The sequence below is a fragment of the Xenia sp. Carnegie-2017 genome, unplaced genomic scaffold, assembly GCF_021976095.1.
Source record: "Xenia sp. Carnegie-2017 unplaced genomic scaffold, XeniaSp_v1 HiC_scaffold_19, whole genome shotgun sequence".
Classification (NCBI taxonomy): domain Eukaryota; kingdom Metazoa; phylum Cnidaria; class Anthozoa; order Malacalcyonacea; family Xeniidae; genus Xenia; species Xenia sp. Carnegie-2017.
Window position 1 is genome coordinate 9,553,013 of NW_025813481.1, and position 27,066 is coordinate 9,580,078.

The following is a 27,066-nucleotide window of genomic DNA, read 5'->3' on the forward strand; positions in this document are numbered from 1 at the left end:
TCCGACATCTAGTGGCGCTTCTGTTACAGCGCGTTCAGACTGAGTGCTCCGGTACGGTGCTCAGGCACGGGCACCAATGTGAACACAACATTTTGATGGTGCCTGAGTCAAAGTGCCCGGGTTTGGGCACCCCCAAATTAGGTAGTACCCGAGCACGGTGCTCAGGCACGGGCACCAATGTGAACGCAAAGAACGGCGTCACAACAGAGATGGCGGGTGCTAAATGGACGAACGAGGAAACAGTTGCTCTTTTGAACGCTTATAACTCGGAAACTGTGCAAAACAACATTGATAGTATGAGCTCAAACAAAGAATTGTTTAACAATATACAAAGAATCATGAAAGAAGAGTCGAATACAGAAAGGACTGTTGATCAAATTAAGACAAAGGTGAAGAAGCTGCGAAGTGGATATGTAAAATTGAAGGACAGAATGAAAACATCTGGATCCGAACACCCATACTTCTCAAGCGCTCTTAGCAGCGTGGAAAAAATGGCTTTAAAGCACTGGGACTTGCTGGATGGAATTCTCGGTAAGATAGCATTATCACAGCTCTACCTAAAATCTTTGTTTTTGTACCAGTTATATGTTGTTTTTGAAAATACTGAAAACAATTGATGTAAACATAATTATTGATTAAATATGAAGGTACTAGGCCGGTTAATGATCCTCCTGAGGATCAGTTGTTTCAAAGTGAAAGTGTGGTACAGACAGAAGACTCTGGACAGGATTGTACTGGTCAATTGGTCACTGGTGTACATGCTACTAATCATCATGCTGCTGATCTCGATGTTGCTGATCATGATGCTGCTGGTCACGATGCTGCTGTACAAAATACAAGAAAAAAGAGCTGGAAAATCAATTCAAAGACGATCCAATAAAAGAGCTAGACTAATTGATGTGGTCAAGAGTTCTAATGATCAATTTGAAGAATTACAGAAGACATTGTCAAACAGTGTTTTAACTCCAGAAATGCGCGAGGTTGAACGTCAAGAAGACAGAGAATTTTTTTAAGGAAATATTTTCTAATCTCTGTAACACAATGGTTGGAATGACTCAAATGTTGACACAGGCCTGTCATGGTGCGTCACAGCACGTACCTTTCGGCAATCCAATATACCCACAAAATACTCAATTTTCTCATCACATGACCCATGGTTTTCAACCTCATGTTTTATCAAGAAGCTCATCGCCATATAGTAGCAGTCCTTCGGATAGAGTGACACCATCACCTCACACTTCATCATGTGAAGATATTGATTTAGATCAATTTGCACAGCATGACTAAAATTCTCACGAGGATAACATACTTTACATGTCAGCATATAATGTGAAGGTCAGACTATATAGATTGTTAAGTTTAAGTTAAGTGATCAACTGTTGCATTGATTGGATTCTTGAATGCTTTGCATATTAATTAAAAGGTGCAATGGTAAACAGTTTTGTTTCTAAATACAAGTGATGGTAATTCATTTTTTATGTTGAAAAAAGCTTAGTTAGCCTTAATAGTGTTATTGTTCAAATATTGTGCAATTATAGACATTTTATCAGAAATGTAAAAAATAAAATGACTGACCATGTCTTTTTCTTAAGTGTACTTTTTGCTTCTTCCTCATCTTTAATGAACTCTGCTTAATTTGATGATTCCTTGACTCAACTAACAATGTATTCTTTTGTTCAGTATTTATTTTTCTATTGAAGAGCCTTCCAAATTCTCAATAGATATGTGGGTATAAAGATAAGGGCATTAAACTAGGCTGTTATGGACTGGAGTGTGAGCAAGAATGACAAGTGTTATTGATTGTTTTGTCCCTACACATAAGAAACCAGGTAACATGATGAATTTAAACAGGAACAACTCTTTAATAAAGTAATATGCTTAGCTTGTACATGTATAATCTGTCTATATTTTAATAAAGTTGCAGGTTTCTTTTTTGTCTTTTGTGAGCCAACTAGGTAAATTTTTCAATTTGCTAAACTATGCTGCTTAAATGCTGCTTAAATGGAACTACAACAGGTAGTCCAACATCAGGTCAGTCACTCTGGTTGATTTTTCTCCAATTTACTGTTTTTCTTCAACAAGAATGTTTATTTGTGAAAGTCTGCAATAAAAACACTTCTTGGCTATCTTTAAGCATCAAAAAATTTCAAAGTACTTGATTGAATTTTCATTTTAGCTGTTGCCATCAATAATGAGAGACATAATGAGTTAGTACTGTTCTAATATCTTCACCATTTTCAACAGTTTCATTTTCCTCTCTTGTTGAATTTGATTCTGAATGGTAATCCAAATCATCATTATTCCTGTCATCCCATTCTTGAAGATACTCAGCATTACCTTCCTGACATATATTGTGCAAAATGCAGGCGGCAGTAACATGGAGTGAAACCTTCTCAATGTCACATTCTAAAGGATGTAGAAGGCATCGCCAGCGACCTTTCAAAAGGCCAAATGCTCTCTCAATTTGAATGCGTGCATGGTTTAACCTATAATTGAAATATTCCTTCTCATGTCCCAAATTAGCACCAGCATAGTTTTTCATTAGGTGTTTCAGTAAAGGATAAGCAGGATCGCTGATAAGGAACGGTTCAATGTTTTTTCCATTAATTTGTTTGGTTAAAGTACCACCCTCGATTAAATTCCCATTAATGGTTCTTTGTCCAATGTTTGAACAGCTGAAAACACGTGCGTCATGGGATTTGCCAGGCCAGCCAACAAAAATGTCTGTAAAGTGGCATTCACTGTCACAAACAGCTTGCGAAATTACAGAATGAAAAAATTTTCCGTTGAAGTAATCAGCATGATGCATTACAGGAGCCCTAATAGGGATGTGGGTGCCATCTACTGCGCCTAAACACTGGGGGATATTCCACTTTTTGGCAAAGCCATCTACTATTTCTTTTAAATTTCTACGCTCTTGTAAACGATTCAACATATATTTTTTTGTACGTATCAAAAATCTCAGAGCTTCGTTGACTTTTGTACAAGCTGTTGACGCTCCTACTCCGAATTTGTCTCCGATTTCTCGATAATCAAGACCCTTTCCTAGCCTTTTTAACATCATTGCTACAATGATGTTAACTGGTATAGCAGGTCGCAGCCTTGTGGATTGTCGACCAAGTAAACGCATCGAATTTACTAGTTTCAGAAATAGGCGCTTTGGTAAACGATAACTCTCCAGCCATCTTTTTTCGCTCAAGTCAGTGAATTCACTGTCCAAAATGTTTTTCATGCGAGGAAAGGCCCATACACGTCCACAACGATTATGATGTTTTGATTCAATAATATTATGAATTAAAAATCTTGTCTTGCAAAATACTTTTGTCACATGTAAAACTAAAGCACGATGACCCTGCAATCTTCTGCTGGACTCTGCTTTATTATGGTGAAACATTACAATAGATACGGCCGCCATCAAACATACCATAACCAGAGTGAAATGTACGCAGAGGCACGTATTGCACATGGTTTTAAAACTTGTTAACTATGGAAGAAATCAAAATAAACATAGACGAAACTAGTAAGTACTTCGTAGTGTGAACAGCCTGCAGATCTGTGCCCGAACCCGGGTATCGTTCTCCGGCACTCAGTCTGAATGCGGCCTTACATTCTTTATTCTGTGCTATAACAAACGTTTAATTTATGCACGCCGCACGGTCAATTACAAATTGAAGACGAAGTGCAAATCAACGTTTGAAAACAGGGCTTTTTTCTTTCCTTTTTGCTCAAATATTTCAACTACTTCAAGTAGGTCTTTAATGTCTTCATTTACCCATTCAGGGTAAATCAGGTAAATCACTGGAAAACATAAGTCGAGTTTTTCTTTTACGTCAATAGTAGTACTTCATTCCGTTCCAAGTTCTCTCGCGATACAACCGGATACAACATAAACAAGAATTAAACAACCGAACAAAAAACTGTTTATGAGAAACTAACTGGAATGAAATATCCCAAAATAGTCGTAACTTTCGTTATTCTCGTAACTCTGTGACAATTATAACTACACTATTCACCTGCCTGTGGACTCCTGACGATCAAGCTTTCTGCATTAACGTCTCGACCACAGCCTGCGGTCGAGACGTTAATGCGGAAAGCTTGATCGTCAGGAGTTCCACATTCTCAATGATACCATGCATTTATATTGACCTTGGCTGTCAGCCAAATCCGTGACAAACTTCGTTGATGAACTTTTCGACGAAATAGCATCCTTCAAAGATTTATTTACAGATATTTGTTTTGATAGTTATTATTTTGATACTTTCGCCAAATTTTGTGGAATAAAACACGTTTTTCAACACAAAATTTAACAATAAAGATGCTCGATGCTATCATTTGAGTATAGCTATAAAAATATCAATATTATTGATTGAGCTTAATAATTTTGTGTTGAGCTCAATATTTTGTGTTGAGCTTCATATTTGTGTTGAGCTTAATAATTTTGTGTCGAGCTTAATATTTGTGTTGAGCTTCATAATTTTGTGATGAGCTTAGTCATTTTGTATTGAGCTTATTAATTTTGTGTTGAGCTTAATATTTTGTGTTGAGTTTGAAACTTTGTGATGGTCACAATCATTTGGTGTTGCGCTTGTTCTTGTCGGCCAACGTATATCATAATAAGGTAAATGGTTTGAACCCGGGAGTATGGTTACATGTTTGTAAATCGTTACATGTCAAATTTCTTCTTCTTTGACTCTGAAGATGACTACTGCTAAGGTTGTCGAAACGTCGGTCAACAATAACAAAAACAGTCCTTCTCAGGACTATACCAACCTGGACGATCTACATTTACAAACATGTACCGTACATCATATTACAATGGACTATATTTAATGAAGATCTGTACACTTGGGACATGTTTATATAGCTTTGAATGTTAATAATGTAATTTTCAATAAAATTGAAAGGTTTAAGGGCAACTTTTTTCCATTTAAAAGTCGTTTCGCATGATCGAAGATCGTCACGTTAGCTAAACGTCCCTGGAATATCTTGTTCAACGTTATATTCATGCGACTTTGTGACAACATCCCAACGTAATTTTGCACGAGGGAAGTAACGAGCCAAAGTAACCATTGTGTCCAAAATGTGTGCATAGATAGCATTATGAATTACAAAAAAGTTCAATTTTTCATACCGTATAGTTCGCAGTGTAGCCATCCCCACTGAAAGCTGTGTTTTGGTCTTTCATTACTCGTCAATTCCAACATCAACTTATTCAAACAATTAGAATAGTCATCATATCAAGTCGTAAATAATATTTGAAATCGTAGTTATCAGTTGCCCACTGAAATATCCACAGTAGCTGTACCGAAAATGTAAACCCACCAGGAGTTTCTGTACGAACAAGATGTCCATGTAACTGACTTTCATGATCACGTTTCTCTTTTTCTTCACCCTGAATCACATTACCACTTGGATCTTTACCGTTAGTGAAATATTTACAAACAACATCAGATCGTTTGGTGCATTCTTTAATCCATGTATCTCTTCCTGCTGCTCTTCGTTTATCGTGAGACGGGGCGCTAATAATAACCAATGAATAAAAGCAAATTTGGCTTTGACGAAATTGATTGCGGAGTAATATTATTGACATCTTGACCAATGATTCGGTCCAGCGTTTTTCTATTGACGGCATATTTGAGCAAAATGAGGATTGAGTTGCATAACCAAACAATCAAGATAATTAGACACATTCGGCGTTTTGAGAACATTTTCATGTCCCACTGAAAGTGGTTAGTATTTTATAAAAACTTGCGAAAACAAGCAGTGATATGATTATCAATGCATGTATCTACTGTCGAGGATCGCGTGTCGCGTGTTTCTCGCTCGCATCAAGTAAAAACAGCAATTGGGCCTAAACCCAAAGCTTTCTTTGCCGTTACTTTTCTCGCTTGCATCAAGTAAAATTATCAATGGGGCCAAAACCCAAATAACTGCTCCTGTTGTAACTGGTACTTGTGTTGTGAAAAAGGTTCCTCATTTGTCTTTGTTAGACTTTGGATGATGTCAATTGACAAGTCTTTGCGATTTTTCAAATTAAGCTCATAATGATGCTTTCTGTATGGCATCTCTGTCCGCAATAATGTGCCACTGTCATGTTAGATTTTGCAGTAGTTCTTTGTGGGAAACCACGAGATTCACCTAACTCACTGGCAATGGCACATAACGGACATTCCCACGCAAATTCAATCTGCCTGTCTTGGCTAACAATTAAAATGCTAAAATTTCTCTGTCAATTCTACTGTCTTTTTTATTGCACCACGTTTAACCTGTTTGTTTTTCGAACGAAATATATGAACTTTGCTTCTCAGAATATTACCAACTTCTTTATCAAACTTTCGTTCACGTCTTCGAGCAAACGATATTCTGCCAACATCATAGTCCTCTCAATTTTCTTCTACAAATCTCAATTGATTCGCAAAGTATTTCACAGTCCGCGTTGATTACTTATTTCGCACGTGCACGTGTTATTTTTCAACATGTTATTTATTTTGTGTGACAGTCAAAACAAGTCAGCGAAAATCCAAACAAAAGCATGCGCCTGAGCGACATACAAAATAAGTAAATGATAAATTACAAAATTATATCTAAACAGTTGTTAAACTAGTATCGAATGTCGTGTAGAAAATCCTTTAAATTTTTTTATTTATTTACAAGTTAGGGTGTATTATAAATGGCAAGCTTTCAAAAAGACCAAAACTATTTGGATGAAACGGAAAGTGACGACGAAATAGAAACACTAAGTCTGGGCGGTCGCCCGAAATATCAAGTTTGTCCGAACGGTGTTCACGTAGAACTCGATGGAAAAGGCGAAGGAAGAGTGGCGAAACATTTTAGGCCAGTGCATAACGAGCAAACTCCTAAAAACCTTAGTGTAAAGCCATATTTTTGTCAGTCGAGACATGGGAAATGTGGAAACAGCAAGTCTCTGTACGATGGCAAAATGACCCTGGTCGTCGATGACACGCGTTTTGTTGTAGAGAGAAACATATTTGATTCAAGGCCAAATACCATGCTAGCCAGGTCAGTTTAGACTTTTTCACGTTAAAACGCTCTCTAGTTAAAATGTTGACAAATTTTCTTATCGCTATTTGTACATTTGTATATCCAGAAATGAGCAATTTCAATAACAATAGAACTTTAACAGTACTTTAACCTCATCAACAAGTGTATCAGTACATCTCACAAACCAGATATTCTATTCCCCAAAATTGCAATCCTACTGCAACAAATGTTTCAGTATTCATTGGCAGATTACATTGCAAATTGCACTTGTAATTCAACTATCTTTATTTAAAATATTTTTATACTGTATTGCTTTGTGTATTGCCTGCTCATGGGCTGACAAATCAGTATTGTTTCCAGTGATTGTATCCAGGAATGCCGTAATGTCAATATTTCGGGGGAGGGAATATTCATATGTGTGTGCTTTGCCTAATAACTTCATTTTAAAATAAATTGTTCTTGTTGAGCTGTACCACAAATACATGAATATTTCTCTCCCCCCACTCATTTGCATTCTGGCATCCCTGAAATTTTTTTTTTTTCACTTGTATTTTTTGCTTATGTTGATAGCATTTGCTGTAACTATTGGTGCAACTTGCTTCAAGGCAATTTTGTTTATAGATATAGCCATGTTGATTGTGGTATTGCAATGTTGGATAGAAAAAAGCATCTGGAAAATTCTCCAGTGTGACATTCTGAATTTAAATATTTTTTATTCCTGCATCCCAGATGATTTTGACTCTATTCAATGGACTCCGCTAGCAGATTTGTGTTAAAAATGAAGATTCATATTCCCTCTCTGATTTTATGTTTGTTTTGTATTATGTTTGGATATTGTATTAAAATGTTTTTGAATGTCTCTTAAATCTTGTCTCATTCACTTTAAGTGCCAATGAAACGAAAATTTTACCATCTGAGTATTACTTTTAAAATGAGATATTTTAAAATGATAATGGACATTGTAAACCAGTTTATGCATATCACTTTTAATTCTTAGATATTGAGGTTTTTGCTTTGTTCGATTTATCTAACTTGTGATGTCACATTGCATAATGAGAACTAAAATTATTAGGTATTTTTACCAAATACTTTAATTCACAAGGACAGAGTTCCCTTCATTGTGATATGGTTAATGGTATAAAATGCTACCTACTAGTATCAACATAAAGTTGTCAGGAAACTGAAGAGTGTTTGAAACATTGTGGGAACTCATTATGCAACATAACATCACAAGTTACATAAATTGGAAATAACAAAAACATCAAAATCACAAGAATAAAAAGAGATATGCATTAACTGTTTTAGGAAGTACACTGTTATGTCAAAAGTTTGTGTCATTTCAAACATAATTTAAGTTGCAAATTTTCGTTTCATAGGCACTTAAAGAAAACATGACAAAGATTCTTTAATTAAATTAAATTAGATGAAAGAAACAGAACAATTAAATAGAAATATCTCTTTGACAATCATATTATATGTTCCTCAAAGTTCATAATATTTCTCCATACATTGTATTTTGTCCATGAAATTTTTAATTGTGATGTTTTAACAGGATGTTCTCTGCATCTACTGATTATTGCAAGAAAAACGAAAAGGGTGAATTTTTCGTAGCTCAAGGAGTTTCATCCACCTTATTTAAATCAATATTGGTATGTATTGCAACAATCTTAGCTAGTTATTTGCACGGAATTCCATGTTTGTGTGTAGGTACTCAATTTGTTGTATGGTTTCCTCCAGGACTACTACAGTGTTGGCATCATCAATTGCCCTCCTAGTGTTTCCATTCAAGAACTACGCGAGGCCTGTGACTATTTGCTCATTCCTTTTAGTGCAGCTGTCATCAAATGCCACAACCTGAGTAAGTGATGGTGAAACTAATCAAGCTGTTTTTAGTTAGAAAGCAAGAATTTTCAAGAGTTGTGGATGATTGTGAATGCAAGGGCATACAAACTACTTGCAGGGCATGCCTAGTGACATAATAATAAGATTGTTTTCTTAAATTTTGTTGTCTTTTTTATTATGATTTAGAGATTTTTTGAAGTTTTTTTGTTGAGCACAAATCGCAATTTGTTTTGCTTATTTGCTTTGATGGCGATAAAAGATCACATGACGAATAAATATCTTTGCTTGCGGTTCCATATCATAAATTTGTAAATATTGTTAGTTATCACTACGTGTAATAGCCATCAAGGGCTCTATCTGTCTTTTTACTTTTTACTTTATATCTGCGTTTTCCCTGATTTGTCAATTGGCAAACGTGTAATAACGATTCGTTCTTTAAAAAAAACGTTTAGGGGAGCTGCTTCACGAGTTGTCAAATGATGGTGCAAAGGAACAGTTTAGAAGATATTTAGAAGTGGATATTTTACCGTTGATGGTTCAAGCGGCCAAGGTATTAAATGCTTTTTTACGTTTTATTGAGATTGCGATGATTGAAATCTACATGTTGGATGTAAAAATTGAGTTTATCTTTTCATCATCATCTAAAATGACGTGAGGACAACCATCTTGTTTTTTTTTTCTGAAAGAGACGCTTTCTCGGAAAACACTTTTTAGATTTTCTTTTCTCAAGTCGACATTTACTTTGAACTTATCATAGCTGTCAGGGGGATATTTTAAAACTTTCTTTTCCACTAGCTAATAATTTGTAGGGATGTGCTGAATGCGTTATCTGGAAATATGGGCCTGTTTTGTACTTTGAAATACATTATGATAATTCATGTTAATTTAATTATCCAGATAACAGAAAAATAAGGAGATCAGAATTTTATGGCTCGAGGTTTACCGATATTAACTATTTTTTCGCTCGTTAGCAATGTAATTCGTATAACTAATAAGAGAACAAGAAAAGGAAAACGTCGTCTGTAACAGGTCCCATCCAGCAATATCCCATATCAGGTTAAACTTTTGCCTGATATTTACCATATAGTGGAGAAACTTTTTTCACAATTTAGGAAACAGTATGTTGTATGCAAAATATTTTTTGCGCCTGATACAGATGTTTGTGCTTTAATCTTACTCATTCTCAGCCAGAGGGTTGCTGGCGAATTGATATATTTACTAGCTAGCAAAATTATTCATCCATGTTTAGCTTGGAATATTTGTTATTTTGGGATGACGCTAACACGCTGCTACAAAAATATGACAATGCTAACTCTGAACGTACTTTGTTTACGACGTACGTTCAGCGCTTTAGCAGTTATTAGAGAATTTAAAGTTGTTGTTTACGACAAACGCTTTTTGCAGTTTTCCGTTTACGCAAAACTAAAACTCTCAAATAAGCCCAATATCCTGTACCTGTTTATCTTTTATTTATGACCAGTATCTGATCGACTGCTATCCTGTACTATCCAGTACCCGGTAAAGTGGTATTCGGCACATCCCTGATAATTTGTCTCGTTACACACATTTGCGCATGCGCACCAAATTGTTGTTTTGTTCCACGTTGGAGCTGCAAGAATCTGAACCACTCCCCAGTACGGGGAATATGCAGTAGGTCCACTTCGTGGGCATATATGGCTACGGTTTATTTAATTAGATTGCTGGCTGCTGTCGGCCATTTCATCATTCCTATTGGTCAATATGCGTGATCATGCGTAATCACATGCGTAAAATATGCGTGGCACGAAAAAATTCAATGGAGTGGCTCTACTGTATATTCACTGCACCTACGCAAGTTGAGCGTTACGAATATCCTACACACAACACTGCTCTTTCTCAAAGCGCAGATCTTTTTAGAAAATTATTCATGCCTGCCTGTCTTTGTGTGTTAGCCGTTGTATATTAAGACAATTTGTTGAAAATACCTTACGTTGAGTACGTTTTCATTCAATAGCTTGGTCGACGTGAATGTCATATTGTCATATTGACTAATGACGATATTGTCGATTGGGACGAAGAATATCCTCCTAGTACGGGAGAAGAAGATATACAAAGTAAGAGTTAAGAAATAAAAGATGTTTAGTGTGTTTGCGCAGGCTCAGTATGTAAACCGATGAGACCTTTGGGAGAACTCGAGACTAGATCAGTGCAAGCCCGAGATCGAAGGTCGGAGGTTGCACCTGCTCGAGAGTTCTCAAAAGCGTCTCCGAGGTTTGCATAAGCCAGTGCAAACACGAAAAGCGTCTTATTTCTTTATAAAACAACAGCAAGGCGAAACAGGAAAATGTAAAACAAAAGTTTTCATTTTTCTTTCAAAATGTATTCATGATTGATTTGCTCAGGTTAATGCTCGGAGTTTGCATAAGCCACTGCAAACACGACTATAGAAAATCAGCGCACGCGTTTTATTGCTTTTATTTTATAATCTGTATTACTAAATAGCGAATTAATCAAAACCATATCTTGACTGTGAGTGGTGAAATTTCTTGAAGATTTTTACAAAGCAGTCACAAAGCGGTCACAATCTAGTACTTCCGCTATACCGGATTATTTAGCGCCTTAAATCTTTTATGAAAAATTTTCATTATTAAGCCCTTAATAAGCGAGTGCCAGGTTTTACGGAGAAATAACGGATCGAGGTCTTTTTGTACAGACCGAGGTTTGTACAAAAAGACAGAGGTCCGATATTTCTCAGTAAAGACCGAGAAAGCGAGGTTATTAAAAGGTTTATTGTATGGCATTATTTGACCTGAAACGAAGCTTGCTTTCATTCTTGTCCTTGTACGCTGTTTTGTACGGGTTGGCTTTCACTCTCTAGTTTTCGTCAGTAAGAAATAAATCGTTTTAAATTGTATCGTCCTGTTATAATTAAACTGTTTTCGAAGTGTTTTTCCTTCGACTCACATTCGTAAATAATTTTTTGTGTTTTGCTGTTTGATTTACGAAGTTTGTTTGCATTTAACTGTAAAATTACGCGATTTGAACCGTAGTGCATTACGGCCAATAATGGACCTGCAAAAATGTTTCTAAACCAATCAAAGTACACCATTTTCCGGAAGTGAGACTTGCCATATAGTAAATAATTGTTATTTACCGGGCACTGAAAAAAAATTTACGATGGAAAATAATTTTTAAGCAAGGACCAATCTAAAAGGTAAATGACGTTTTTATTTTTTATATTTATAATGAAGCAATTCACGTTGTAGCTAAAATGGTTGATGTGGCTTGTTGAGACTGATAATGGATTGTTTTCTACAAACTTCACTAGATGGTAAAATCCACTCTTGCCACGATGACTACCATCTCAATACATTTCCTTAAGTATTTTATATGGCTTTTGAATCAATTTTGAGAGTTTGAAATTTACGCCGTGCGTAAACAAATTTATTGCAAAAAATATCACTTTTGCACCACGGTCAACCATCGTCGATCAGATTGCAGGAAATAGAAAATATTACTTCGCATGCATAGATAATAAACAATTTATGTTATGTTGCATTTAAAATAAACGAAAAAGAATTTTATTAGAAATATGTTTCGACTTACATTAAGTCGTCTTCAGTATAAAGGCTGAAACACACTAGGCAGTTGCTTCAGTCTCGCGTCTAAAACTACCGCTTTGCTAAGAATGAAGTAAAGTATTTACAAATTGTAGGATATATGACACGTACAATTGAAAAATGGTGTCGTAAATATTTTTATTTCTTTTTATCACATCCGCAAGACTTGTCATATATTCTATATATTTAACATTGTAAATACTTTACTTCATTCTTACGTATACTGAAGACGACTTTTAAAGTCCAAACATGTTTATGATTAAAATTTTTTGTTGTCTATTTTATACAATGTTATTGATACCTTTGATCATACGATTTTTTGTTTTTGTTGTTAGTTATTTATTCATCGGACCTAAACGGGTTTTTCAAGTATTTTGAAAACAGAGATGTTGCCAAAGAGGTTCTGAAAGAACGCGGTTTAAAAAAAATTCGACTTGGAAACGAAGGTTAGTTTACCTTGCACAAGCTGTTAGGTAATGAATGTAGGCTAGACTTACTCGGTGTAGCTGCGAGACTCATTGCGTCATGGGAAAATGAACATATTTTAATGTTGCTCGACAATTATTTATTTTCACCGTGTTTATACGAAACATGCTGACACATTGGTGTTGTAGCGAGCTTGCATGTTTGGTGGTGCCATGTAGCTTAATTTTAGATATAAATCTATTGTTTTGCAGTGAGCATGAACACCGAATTGCTTACACAGCAAGAGCAACCTTTCAGGCTGCCCGCAATATTTTTATTGCCCGTGTTGCAAGGGGAAATAAGTTTGTCGTACAGCTTACACAGCATACAATGATTAGGAGCGATGACACGGACATAGCACTTACTACAGGGTTTATCTTCTCATTCGCTATTACACAAATTTTTGATGAAAAAAGTTTCAACTGGAAGAACAATGGGAACATGTTTTGATTTTGTTTTGGAAGATTTAAGCCTAATTTGTTGGGCTAAAACGACTACATGTCAACTTTCAGTTTTGCGTGGCAAACTCGTCCAGTTGCATGAAGAACGATGGAAATTTAGGAGACATAAATCCATGAGTTTCTTATGAGTTTTCTTAGTACGTCCCGTTGTCATAAATCTTCTCTTATACAGGTGCCACTTGTGGTCCACATTTAAGTCATCGTCTCGTTCTATGTGTCGTTAATAGCTATGCATGGCGGTTTGAAAAATGAAACTTTCAAAAATACGGAGAACACCTTTGGAATGTGTCAAAAACAAGCAACATCACAAAATTAAAGCTGAGATTGTTTGTTGACCTTTTTCCCCGTCTAAAGCCAACTAATCTTTGAACAACTATCTTTGAACCATTTTTCCACGAACGGAGCACGCTCGAAAATTTATTTTCTCTTGATTCGTAGAAGCCAGGATTTAGCTTTATGTTGTGTAACGATTGTTGTGTATGCACTAGGTTATCCTACAACGAAGGAGAAGGTTCGACAACGTCATAATAGCAGCAGACCAGAAGGTTGGTTTATTTTGAGCATTCTGTTTTTTGGCTTGTCGTGATTGGTCAATATCACAACAAACGTCATTTCTGTCTTGCACAGAGTGGTGCTAGCACAACTATATTGACCAAACAACCAATACAAAATTTGCAAAGTCAACTTCCAAATTTGAATGTTTACAGCTCTTGTAAATTTTAAGAAGACTGCGACTTCAAGTAGAAACAATTGTCGGGACTGACGGACATTTCTTAGTTATTATGATTGACATTCATTGTGAGGGTTTTTAGAAGTGGGTTGTTTTATGATAGTGATGTACCATCACGATAGTTAGTTAGTTAGTATCCTTACTGCGATTAGAGTGAGAGCGAACGTCTGCACACTGTGACTGTATTCAAATACGGCAACTTGAGGTTGCATGAGTACAATATATTTAGTTAAAATTCTTTATGCGATTACTTGAATAAAAATATATCGGTGAGTTGTCGAGGACCACGATGTAAAATCGGAGGCGAATTCTCGACACAACTTAAGATAAAGCTTTGCTGCGCACATTCCTGCCTTTGTATCAAAACTTATCAACAACCCAAGTCACAAATCCACCCTTGCAGCAAGTCGCCATATGCAAAAGAGATAAATCACAAATTCGTTTCCTGTGAGCTGTTTCTGTTTGATTAATGTTTTTTATCCAATAACTCCATGAATAATCGATTAACTTTATTTACGATAGTATGTGGTAGTTAGCAGTATAGCTCTGATTACCATATACTGTAGTATATAGTAGCTATGTATTATTTAACATTACATGTGTGCACGTTAAACTACGCTCTGCCAACATATTGACTTAACTTTCCCTCAACATTGTTTTGCGTTTTTTGAGTGATGTTTAGCGACGTGTGCGAACGTTCTTAACATGTTGAGCCTATTTAACGCGAAAGATCATGGGTCAGAATATTCTACGACGTCCAGCAACTGCGTATATACAGCTACGTATACGGTTCGGTGACCAGCTTGATTAAAACACTATAGACTGCACAGAGAGCATTTCAACATTGTCGAGTATGCTGTTCAAATCGAAACAAAGTCACCAACCACGCGACGAAGAAAGTGTTGATGGAAAGTTTTTCTCGACAACGCTCGACACCCCTCACTACCACTCGAATCCCCTCACTACCACTCGACACCCCTCACTACTACTCGAAACCCCTCACTACCACTCGACACTCCTCACTACCACTCGAAACCCCTCACTACCACTCGAAACCCCTCAACAGCGTGTGCAAATGCTCTCAACATGATGATGTTGAGTGTACAATGTGGAGCGCATATTGAGTTAACATGTTGAGAGCCTTTGACGTGACCTTACGTTTTCCTTGCATTCTTACTGGGCTGACTGATGTCCCCTACGGGTCTCATTGGATATATTCTTTTGTTTACATCACGCAATCAAGCAATTTTCCGACCCATCATTTGAAAAATCAAATCATTCTGTGAATGAGTTTAAAGACGCGTTCCGTCGTCTGTCCGCTGTTGTTTTTCTACTACAGTGTTTGGCCGTTTCAGCCTTTCATTTTAGAATGTTGAAGTTGAATTCGAATCAATATACGATTTATTTCCTAACTTTGTCGCCTTTTCTCTTGATCACGAAAAATGCATTTTCACTTTAGAAGCATTTTTACTGAAAGATTGCTTTCGCAATTACGTTGCTATCATACAAATTCGTCGATATATAGAGCATAATTTACTTTTTCAAATAGTTATTGCGGTCTTGCTTTTGTTTTACTCTCTTTCAAGATTGTTGGCAACAATGATTTATTATTAAGAGGTGGAAGATGTTTACTGTGCTTGCACAGACTTATGCAAACCGAGGAGACCTTTGGGAGAACTCGAGAGCTAATCAGTGCAAGCCAGAGACCGAACGTCGAGGCTCAGCACCTGCTCGAGAGTTCTCTGAGGTTTGCATGAGCCAGTGGAAACACGAAAAGCATCTTTTATTTCTTTTATGAAATAACAATGATGCGAAAAAAAAATTTAAAAGAGATTGGCAACGAAAATTTTTATGGCATATTTTTGAACCTTTGTGATGTCTAACAACTAAAATAGCAAAATTTGTTTTCAAAAATATTTTGTTGCTGAGATATTTGCAGCAAAAGTTTTATAAATTTCGCCATCTTGGATAAAATTTCGATAAAATTATCTCGAGCGGTAGTGACGTCATTGGCTGGTAAGCAGTCAAAACAACAATACAATATACTTTGTGATTGACGGCGTTACAACACATTTAAAGCGTATTTTATGGGGTTTTTTGCTGTAATGGATGACATACACGAAAATCAACCGGGTGAGGTTCTGCCCTATCAATATGAACCTGAAGTGAAGACCGAAACAAGCGAAGAAAGCGGTTCCGAAGAGGAGAGTGAGCAGAGCGACTTGTCCTCGTCGGAAGATGAAATAGATGCTGAATTTGAGAGAGCAAATGGTGTAAAGTGTGGACAAACTCTTAGTTGGTGTAAGTGTGGACATTGTACTTTGTCGAAAAAGACAATCGAGTGTTTTTGTTGCCACGAAAATTCGCTTGAATAAGATGAGTATGAGGCTTTGCTAGGCCAAAAAGAAACTCAAGGAGTAAATTGCTTGACAACACACCAAGAATTTAGGGACAATATGCTGTCAGAAAGTGTGTTAAAGATAGATGTGTGTCGGTATCTTGAAGAAAACTGGTCCCTGTCTGATGAGGATCTGGAGAGAATACACAAGCTGTATCGATTAGTCGCACTTCAAAGATGTTCTAGGTGGATTTTTCAAATTTTAGGAAATAAACATCGAAGACCATTTCCTGCTTGTGTTTATGCTAGCATACGAAAACGCTTCGCGTCACCAGACGGACTTTATACACATTTTAAATGCGCATGTTATCACAAATTTAAAGTCGTAGACAGACGCTCTTTGATGTTCTTTGTTATGATCTGCAATTGCGATGCCATATCATTGTCGAAGGATTGTCACGAACTGCGCAATAGCAAAATGCACGAATGATCCACCCAAAACTTGTATTCATTCATAAGTTATAAAGTTAATAGAAAAGTGTACTTGTACATTGTGCACGCAAACACGCACGTAAAACATTACGGATAAACGAAACTCTACAGTCAAGAACAAAACATAGCGGCTTAGAGCTTATCACCCTTATAAAACTACATAATCCCGCAAAGACTCTTATGTATATAAATAGCTAAAATATTAAACGCATAACTATTTGTTAGTCACAGGTTTGTAATATGGGAAAATGAAATGTTTCTATTGCACGAAATGTTCAGTGTACTAAACACGCTTATTAATGGAAAGCCATAGTCGACAAAAGTAGTCGAGAATTTTTTTGGAGTCGAGAATTTTTTTACAGTCGAGAATTTTTATGCCAGTCGAAATTTTTTTCGCACCAATTTTTTCCGCGTTTATAGGCGCATTGAAAACAATATGGCGGGTAAATCTTCATCATTGAGTTCTATAATAACTGGAGGGGCAATCTCATCCAGTGAACTCGACATTTGAATAACTGGAATGATAACCGAAGCCAAAAATTGAAGCCAAAAAAATATTTGTCGTCATCATTTGTCATCACACGTCAGGCTCTAGTCTCTCGCGTGTTCATTTTAATTTTTTTAAATCATTTGTCCCTTGGTAATGGTAGAGTTCGGATCTTGATCATTTCGTAAAAATAACGAAATTTTTTGAATGAAAAGGTTCACGGAAAGTGAATCAAAGTGATAAATCGAGAAGCAAGGTCAGGTGAACTTAGTCGATCTGCTCTTACGCTGCTGTTTTCCTTTAAAACATATCAAAGTCTTTAAGGATATTCAATTATTTATATCGAGATGACAACCATTTAGTATTTGAAACACTATCAAAATCGATGAAAAATACAATCGCTCTGTAAAAAGTAAAAATCCGACTTATAGACTCAATATTTTTTATGAAACTGGATACTCAAGTTTCTTTTTTCTTCGGAAAAACAGATCTTTAAATCCACTTAAATGACAAAAGACAAACACTGTCTGACAGCGTTTGAAAATTTACCTTCCGATGTAAGAAAAATTTTTGCTTAAATATTTTCTCGTCATATTTTCTTATTGTATTGTCTTTTTAGCATACAGTGTAATTTTCAGTTGGCTTTTCCTCGTTACAAGTTGTAAGTTACAACGAACTCACTGTAGTAAAGTTTCAGCTGTAAAAAATAGCCTTTTGCGAAGAGTTGGCCTCGTGTGTTGTTTTTCGTGATGTTGTTTATATGTTTATGCTTTTGCAATTTGTATTCAAATTTATATTGGCCGTGTATGTTTGGCACTCAGGGGAATGAAACTGACGTACAAACCGCGTGGATATTCGACTTTGAAGGACTGGAACTGACGTACAAACCGCGCAAGAGACTAGGACTTTGGCTTCAATTTTATATCTATAAAATGTTTTGTCGTTATCATTCCAGATATATATATATGGAGTTAACTGTCTCAAGCGCGGCCTTAGATATCTGATGACGCCAAAAAAATGGCGGATTTCGTCCTTTGCCGCTGAGATTTACCGAAATTGACCGCTTTTCCGAAAATTTCACAATTTCCCACTCCCTCCTGAGGAAAGAGTGAGGAAAATGTATGTGTGTATTTGGGATTCGGCAAGCAATTTTTTGATGAAAATCAATGTAAAAACCTTAAATTCATAACAGCGAGTCAACTGTGGTTTTCAGTTATCTGCTCCTACGAGGATGCATTTATAACTATCGACGAAAGAGCTATACGTCGGCTACACATGTATGAATGTAGATGTGCGTCGTTTTCTTACCAGCGTCAAACTTGTTTGATCGATTAAACTCTTTAGTCTACACAAAAATGTATATCATAGTTCATCTCCACGGTTCACGAGAGAGAAGTTAGCTTATTTGTTATCATTGCTATTTTGCTTCTTTTCATGCAATGGGCAATGGCTTTTTTCGCCACAATTGTAAGATTTTTACTTGTTTCTTTAAAAAAGTACATATTAAATCTCTGTATATTTACGGATTTTCTGTAATTGAGTTTCATATGAAATTTCAAAAAGACTCAAGTCTGCATAGGTTTGGTAAATGAAAACAAACAATATTGTATAGAAATTACTTTAAGTAACCTTTTTGTGATGTTCTGAAGTGCAACTGCATCAAATACTTGTAAAGTTGTAGCACATTTTGATTTTGTTGTATTGATATATGAATTGAGCAAAATGTAAATAATCATCAAAACACTTATGCTTCCAATGGTGTTTATAATTCATTTGTAGTTTTAATACTTCTACCGTTCTTTTTCACTTTGTTTTGTTTTTCCTATATTTGCAATAAAAGTGCACTATAATTTGAATGATTAACACAGTTTTCACCTCAATAATAAATTTCATAAGCAGTTGGTAGTGCATTTTGTTCTCTGAGTATCCACATCTGGTGTTTTGTTCATACAAGAATGATGAAGTGCAAGTAGATATGTCATAGCAAAGGCAATAAAACCAAATGAATTACATACCTATAGTGTACTTTTATGCTAGAAGCTTAAAAGCTTTTTAGAAATTAGAAAGTTATTGGATTATATTACCTCTATATCATCAATCTCATGATAAGAAATAAGAAGCAAAAAATTTGTAGAAAAGCTTTGAAAAGTGAAAAACTTTTCTTTAAAAAAGCAGCAATAATGCATATGATAAATCTCCATTCTGTACTCTAATACGTAAATAAGCTCAAATTTTTCTTAAAGAAATATAAGAAATATACAGTACAGTAACTTTAAAGGTTTCATCACTGAATCTTTAATGCTTCAGTATAGTGCATTAGATATTAGTAACATTCAAACAACACTCAACTAAAATATTTTGATAAAGATATGACATGATTTAAACATTAAGTTACATAAAACCCAATGGCTTATACAGTTTGAAGCTTCACATCTGCATCGAGTCATCATCAATCTCAGTACAAATGTTTACATAGACACAAACTTTATGGCCTTCCATTTTACATGTTTGTGAATTGACATTTCATTAAGCATCAAAACACACACAACCTTCTTGCCATCTTTCTTTGGATCATGAACTTTAACTTCAAAGCATTTAAGCTATCCTTATTGAATCCATTGTTTCCATCCATAGAATTTGATCACGATCAAATTAAATAACTCTGGATAGGGCAGACAATAAATCAAATATCTTTACAGCATTATCATTTTTTAAGACTCTGCCTGGTCAATAACATCTTCCAGTCATCTTTACTCCTTGATATTCCCTGCATGTTGTCAGCAAATAGAACATAACAAGCTCTGCTCCAAATCATGGGTACCGTTGGGGCTGATCATTTCTTTTTGATACTTACTCACAGAGCAAAATGTGTGCAGGGGTCTTTTTTGCTTTAGGGAAACTATTTTGCAAATAAATGGGTAAGTTTACGATTTCATCCATTAACAAATGACAAAAAGTATGCAGAATTTTATAAACAAAAACAGGAAAACATCAGTATATTTGACGTTCAAGTCAGTCTTAAAAAATACGATCTTTAATATGTATATTATGGCTTTTCAAGTGTATATATAATTGCTTTTCAATCGTTGACGGACTAACAAAACAAACAACTACCTCACCTGTGAGAAGCGATATGTTCCTTTTTGTGGAAACTACGACATCCAACAATTGAACGATTGAAGTGTTGGCATTATAAAAGAAATGCCAAAAAAGAATCGTCACAGAATATGGAACTAACGATATCCATATTCTGTGATATCGTGTTTGTTTTTGAAAAGTTCTTTATAATTTACTATAGACACCAGGGGGAGGTCGAGAATATTATTTTTCTGCAAAGCGAACATTTCAGCGGAAATACGTCCTTTGGCCGCCATTTTTTTGGCGTCCTCGCCCCTGTAAAGTTAGCCGCTCCAGTTATTATAGAACTCAATGATCTTCATCAGGCGCAAAAGAGATACTTTCGCAAATATTTAACCGTATCGAAGAATTGTCGGATGCCTTGGCAAGTACCGAGGCATCTTCCAATAACTATGCTAGTGTTGAAGTTCACGACTCGGATGAGAATGAAGTAAGAAAGACGTTTGGACAACATTCATCATCATCAGGTATGGAAGTAAATCAACCAAGTAATACAACGCAGTCGCACTGCACAAATCATGCATCCGTCACAGCTTCCTCTTCACAACTGGCAACTCTTTCCTACAATACCAGAAGATATTTCGGTGACCAACGGTCAACTATGAGATCAAATCGTCGGAGAAAATGTTCTAAATCGAAAAAAGTTAGTACTGGGCCATTCTCGCGTGATCTTATCTTACTATCAGGTCCAGATGACAAGAATGTACCTCGTCAAGGAGGAAAAGTTTTTCTGCAGGAAAATGGACACATCATCAGGGTGTTTGAATTTCACAAAGAGTGGACTGACATTGACGTAGAACTTGAAATACGCCAAGCTTTTCAAGGAACCCTGCCTGATGACGTGGAAATTGAGATTGTGCATTCTGTTCATACAGCACTTCTCAAACCTACATTAGCTCAAGGTCAATACTTAAATGGTTCTGTAATCAACAGAATCTTTAGTAACAACAAACCAGTTTATATTAGGCCATGTAGACAAATCCTAAATCAGTCTACAAATAAAGAGAAACGTAAAAGGTATAGTCTTCCAGAAAATGAGTTGGACGATGTTGAGGATGATGAATTATGGAGGTTATCAAATGATTCAAGTCTTAATGAAATCTTAACTAACAATTTTCCAGGTTGGATTTGATAAAATATTCTTTTTTTATTGTTTTGGAGTAAAATCTCTTGAGAAATCTATAGCAGTATATATACATGTTCTAGAGATGAAAAAAGATTAAAATATATAAAATAAAGATTTTATACATTGAAAGGAGCAAAATTGTGTCATGTCTATATTTCAGTATTTGTCATAAACACTTATTCATATATTGTAATTTATCAAGTGAATCAAGTTCAATTTGGAGAAACAAATCAAGCTACTGTGGTCATAGATGAACCCTTTAAGCAACATGAAGCCATTAATGATAAGCAGCTTGATGATGCTGTTGTAAATATGACCAATACTGAACCTACTGAAATGCAAAACAACCAGTGTGAATTGTTTGAAACAAACTTGGAAGAACCATTTGATTTACAAGGTAACTAATGTTTCCATGCATATGAAAATAAAATGAGTCAGACATTGTTAAAGTTATTGACCCAGTTAAAGAATCAAATAATCACAACTACATTAAATAGTTTATGATAAAAACAATTAAGCCCCTAAAACCATGTTGTTTGAAATACTTTTGTTCAATGTATCCTTATATCCTCCTAAAGTCTTCCACAATATTCATCATTATAATCATCATCATTATAATCATCATCATTATAATCATCATCATTATCATCATCATCATTATCATCATCAGTATTATTTTTATTTTTTTTTATATAGAGTATGTCAAAGAAACTATACAAACTAGTTGAATATTTTTTGCCTGTTATCTTTAATTGTAATCCCAAGTACCCTAGCATTTTTCCATCAGTATCCTTATTAGTCCTTGCATTATTAGTATTATTGTTATTATTATTAGTACTACTATTAATATTATTAAACTGTGATAAATTTTATCTGCAGACATCCATCACTCACTTTTACCAAAAAATAAATTTGTTACTTATGCCTGATAAAAATCTTTGTTTTTTGTGATTGTAAAAAGTGCTGTATTATTTGATTTGAAAGATGATGGAGACGTAAATATTGATGCAGATGGTGAATTAGACAGTGGTAATCAGTTTCAGGAAAACAATCGTTTGGTTAAGGAAATTGCCATTAACCGCCACAATGTGTTAGCAGACATGATTATTGCGTTCAAGGACGAAAGTATTTTGTCGTGTTGCCTAGAGATTGTATTTATCGACGAAGCAGGAGATATCGAAAAAGGAAGAGGTTCTGGTGTAAAACGAGAGGCGCTTAGCATATTTTGGAGAGAGTTTTATAACTCACTGGCTACTGGTGCTTCCGAAAAGTCCCAGCTATACGTCATGACTACCAACAGAGTGAATGGAAAAGTATTGCTCGTATTCTTGTTGCAGGATTTATTAACTTTGGATATTTTCCTGTTACTTTGTCCAGTGCATTTATTGCTTCCTGTCTTTTTTCGGAGTACGCGCTTGCTAAGGATTGGCTAGTAGAGTCTTTTCATCAATATATATCAAAGGACGAAAGTGACACTTTAACAAGAAGCATCAGTGATGAATGCCCTGACCTGTCATTGGACGAAGATGTAGCTGACGTGCTTTCAAGTTACAAGTCCCGCAGGGTGATTAAAAAGAGCTCGATGCCAGAAGTTATTGAGGAGTTAGCTCATCAAGAAATAATACAGCGTCCAAAATACGTGACTAATGCATGGTCACCGATCCTGAAGCAACTGAAACGTTTTAAGCAATTTGAAACTGTTGAGAGTTGGGTGAGTCTTTATGAAGCAAAAAAGCCAAACCAGAAAAAGGTTTGCAAGCTATTGATTTCAAGCCCAGCCTCTGATGCCGAACGGGAATGCTTCTCTCATTTAAAGCGGTTTGTTAAATCTCTTGACGACAACGTTATTAGTGTTTTTCTCCAGTTTGTTACTGGTAGCAACATCATTGCAGTTGATTCAATCGAGGTTGCATTTAGTGATGAATCTGATTACCCACGTCGACCTGTTGCGGACACATGTGCTCCTCTACTAATAATACCATCAACTTACCAGTCATACAACGAACTGTCCGAGGAATTCAATAACATTTTTCGACGAGAAGCTGCATGTTCATTTTACATAGTTTTATAGATAATAGATAAAGACGAATAATTAAGCAACAATGTTATGGTTGAAGTTATACTATACTGTATACGTACGTATACAACTGTTCTGTTATAGTGTTCTTTTATCAAGCGTTTTACTTCACAATATCCCATTATATGATACATTTATGTAGTAAAAAATTGTTTTGTAGATAAATATATAGTGTATATTGTGTTTCTCTTCACCAAATGCAAGAACGGCACACCTTAAAAAATCCTTTGACTTCTAATATGTGACAATAAAAGCAGTTACGACGATTGTTGATAAAATGGTATATTTTTGAGGCTCAATTCATTCTAATAATTTTTCATTAAATAGTTTTTATAGTTCCTGAAAATGATTTTGCAAATATTGACGAACTGTGAGGTAGTGGTGAATTCCGTGATTGCCGTCATCGTTTAAAGGTTCCGGAACAAGGCGGCCTATTTCATTGACATGATCTTCGGTCAACTCAACTGAACTTTCAGGGGCAACAAACATATTGTCCGTTTCGATATCACCTACCGCGCCATCAGGATCAATGCCATATAAATTTACATCATCGATATTTACGTCTGTTAAATCAGTTTCATTAAGCTCAGAACGCTATAGTGCTAGGGGCGACATACTCCGCATAGTTCGAAGTCCATGATGATTCCATTGGTTGACAAACTCATTGAGCGAGGCTTGTATTGCAGGAATGTAAACATGGTGCAGAGCATACAAATCGATTTCATCGTGCGCATCAAGAAGCTCGCTTTCCTCCATAAATTGGGATAGATCTTTATAATAGGAGGAACTCACTCTATTCACCTCCGCCCAAAGACGCTCAATTCTTTGGTTATGCACGCTGCGTCCGGCTATGAAGCTTCCTCTATTTAGACCTCTATTAGCTATCATAAATCGTGCAACGTGTACATTTTCCACCCCCCTATCGCCACGTACGCGAGATGGAATCCCAAATCTTTGTGCACCATTGACAAAACATTGCAAAACAGTATGCGCAAGATTGTTCGAGAAGCATTTCAAATAAATAATAGTTCTGCTATAGCCGTCGATGCAACCATGCAGGATAAACCTCCAAGTGATGAGTTTGTGATTGGAGTCAATGTGCCAGAGATGATTTGGTTTCCTCACATTGTACACCTGCCTTTGTATAGCGTATCTCCGTCTTATGGCACGGTTAATAGAGTCAATAGTTTCTAATGCTTCCCTAACTCTCCACCTTTGAATATGAATACCCCGACCACGCAAAGCTCCTCTTACGTAAGTTTCGCCAGAGAAGGGTGTCAATCTTAAAATATCTCTAATGTACTATTCAAGCTCTTGTTCTGTTATGTCACAGTAAGTGTCTGCTATACCATAGTCTATTCCTCTTATGTAAAGAGTTTTGGCACTCACGCCCAGGCAACTGGCAATGGCTTTCCAATTCATACCCGTACTGCGTAATTCTTCAATTTGGTCTGCTGTAACAATGTATCTACGTCTGCCTCCAGAGCTTGCATCTTGCGGGACTGGAATTCTACAACGTATCGCAACTTGCTCATTACATAAAGTAATCTGTGTTCGCAGAAATTGAAGTTTTCTCTCAATATATTGAGTAAGTTCGCTATGAGCGGCGATATGGGATGTTGTTGATTGCTAAGGACTAAGGAGATGGCCATTATTATTCGAATATGTCCTTCAAGGCGATCACATAAATGTTCTAAAAAATTGAAGTTACCAAGAAATTCGTTCCTATCTATACGTTCTATACAGTCTTGTATCGATAATAACAGATTTTCTAAATCTTCGTCAACAGCTCTTGAGACTTTTGACATTTCTAATAGAAAAATTCTAGACTGCCAAAAAAATTCTCGACGTCAAAAAAATTCTCGACTGGCAAAAAATTCTCGACTCCAAAAATATTCTCGACTATTAAAAAGTTATCTAGCTGGACTATAAAACCTGTATTCTCAACAGTAAAAAATAATCTCGGTGGAAAAAAAAATTCTCGACTACTTTTGTCCACTATGCCTTTCCATACTTATTGTTGTCTGGGCTTACACTTCGTATGTCGCGAAAGGCCTATTTGTAAGATCTGCTAAAATAAACGTTTCTACGTCTTATAACGACTAAATATTGGAAAAGTATATAAGCGTGATATACTACACAACTGTTGTTAATCTTAACAACCGCCGACTGTTGTTTTTGTTTTAAAATTCCAGTGAACAAATGTGCTATATATTATTATAATACTATTATTTTATATTGTGTCATTCAAGTGATACCAGCCAATGACGTCAGTAATGTATTCTGGCATAATTTAGCATAAGACTTTTTTTCAAAAATGGCGGATAAGGATTCAACTTTATGTCAAATTTTCTCGACAGCAAAATTTAAAAGAGACACGAAAACACGAAATTAAGTATTCCATAGCTATCTATGATAAGCGTATGAAAAAAATTTCATTGCCATTGAGGAACAAATGTTTCAATTGTTCCTCTAACATTCATTCAACAATATACGCTGCACATCATACCGCACCATTTTGACTTCACAGAAAATATTCTAATGAAATTTCAAATTTTTCTAGTCATTTACAATTACGTGCAAAGACCTTTTATTCACATGTCTTGGGAGAAAGAAGACGGTAAAAGCCGCCATGTTGATTTTCAATGCGTCAAGACCAAAGTAGGCACGAACGTTATCGGTGCAGTGGACGAACCAGCAGCCTTAGCGGCCGTATCCGGAGGTGATAGCGTACCACCGCCTCCACAAGTTCTGCTGGGATCTGAACCGGAAGACTGAGCCGGCAGACTAGTTTACTGAATGCATCATGAATTAGTAGAATTTAGAAGATCCATCTCATTTTCCTGATTATGGTTTTGCATTCTTTCGGCAGACAGATCATCGTTGTTTAACATAGTATTTTTTCCAACGGTCATGGCTCATTTAATCCGAGCGAGAAAAGTGAAATTCTTGATGGTGTACTAATGGGAGTCTGACTTGTTTGCAAAAGATTGAAAGTTTTTTTGTGTGGGGGGGTTGTATGACGGGGGCGAAAACTTTGTTTCCACATCTTTTTCACTTAAAAAATGTACAAAAGATCCAGTTTCGTGCACTTGAAAAATTCTTTCAAACTTTGCTCGAACTTTTGCGTTTTACTCATTTAATTGTCTGCTGTTTCCATCTTGTGATTGAACTTTTTCTCGTTACCTACATTAAACTGTAGTTTGATCAACAAGAGAATTATCCATAGATTTTCCATTGCAGATATTTATCCGATACTCAATAAATGCATATAATAAGTAATGGTGCACTATTCTACATAACTCTGCA

The 27,066-nt window shown here is 35.8% G+C and overlaps 3 protein-coding genes across 4 annotated transcripts; 2 read left to right on the forward strand and 1 right to left on the reverse strand.

The window, feature by feature from the left end:
- The first annotated feature begins 338 nt into the window (after positions 1-338).
- Positions 339-880, forward strand: LOC124439420. Its single transcript, XM_046989645.1, has 2 exons — positions 339-531; positions 648-880. Exons 1-2 carry the CDS (start codon positions 339-341, stop codon positions 878-880), a joined length of 426 nt encoding a protein of 141 aa, XP_046845601.1.
- A 1,305-nt stretch (positions 881-2,185) lies between these two features.
- Positions 2,186-3,427, reverse strand: LOC124439421 (protein ALP1-like). The gene has a single exon (XM_046989646.1). The coding sequence runs from the start codon at positions 3,425-3,427 to the stop codon at positions 2,186-2,188; it is 1,242 nt and encodes a 413-aa protein (XP_046845602.1).
- Positions 3,428-6,554: 3,127 nt separating this feature from the next.
- LOC124439645 (BTB/POZ domain-containing protein 10-like) lies at positions 6,555-27,039 on the forward strand. 2 transcript variants are annotated; one of them, XM_046989933.1, is made up of 8 exons: positions 6,555-7,020; positions 8,555-8,651; positions 8,740-8,860; positions 9,297-9,394; positions 10,838-10,937; positions 12,779-12,889; positions 13,858-13,914; positions 26,321-27,039. In XM_046989933.1, the coding sequence occupies exons 1-8, from the start codon at positions 6,671-6,673 to the stop codon at positions 26,533-26,535; spliced, it is 1,149 nt and encodes a 382-aa protein (XP_046845889.1). In that variant the 5' UTR covers positions 6,555-6,670; the 3' UTR covers positions 26,536-27,039. The 2 variants fall into 2 exon arrangements, with proteins under 2 accessions (XP_046845889.1, XP_046845890.1); XM_046989934.1 differs by lacking the exon at positions 26,321-27,039 and adding an exon at positions 14,077-14,430.
- The last annotated feature ends 27 nt before the right edge of the window (positions 27,040-27,066 follow it).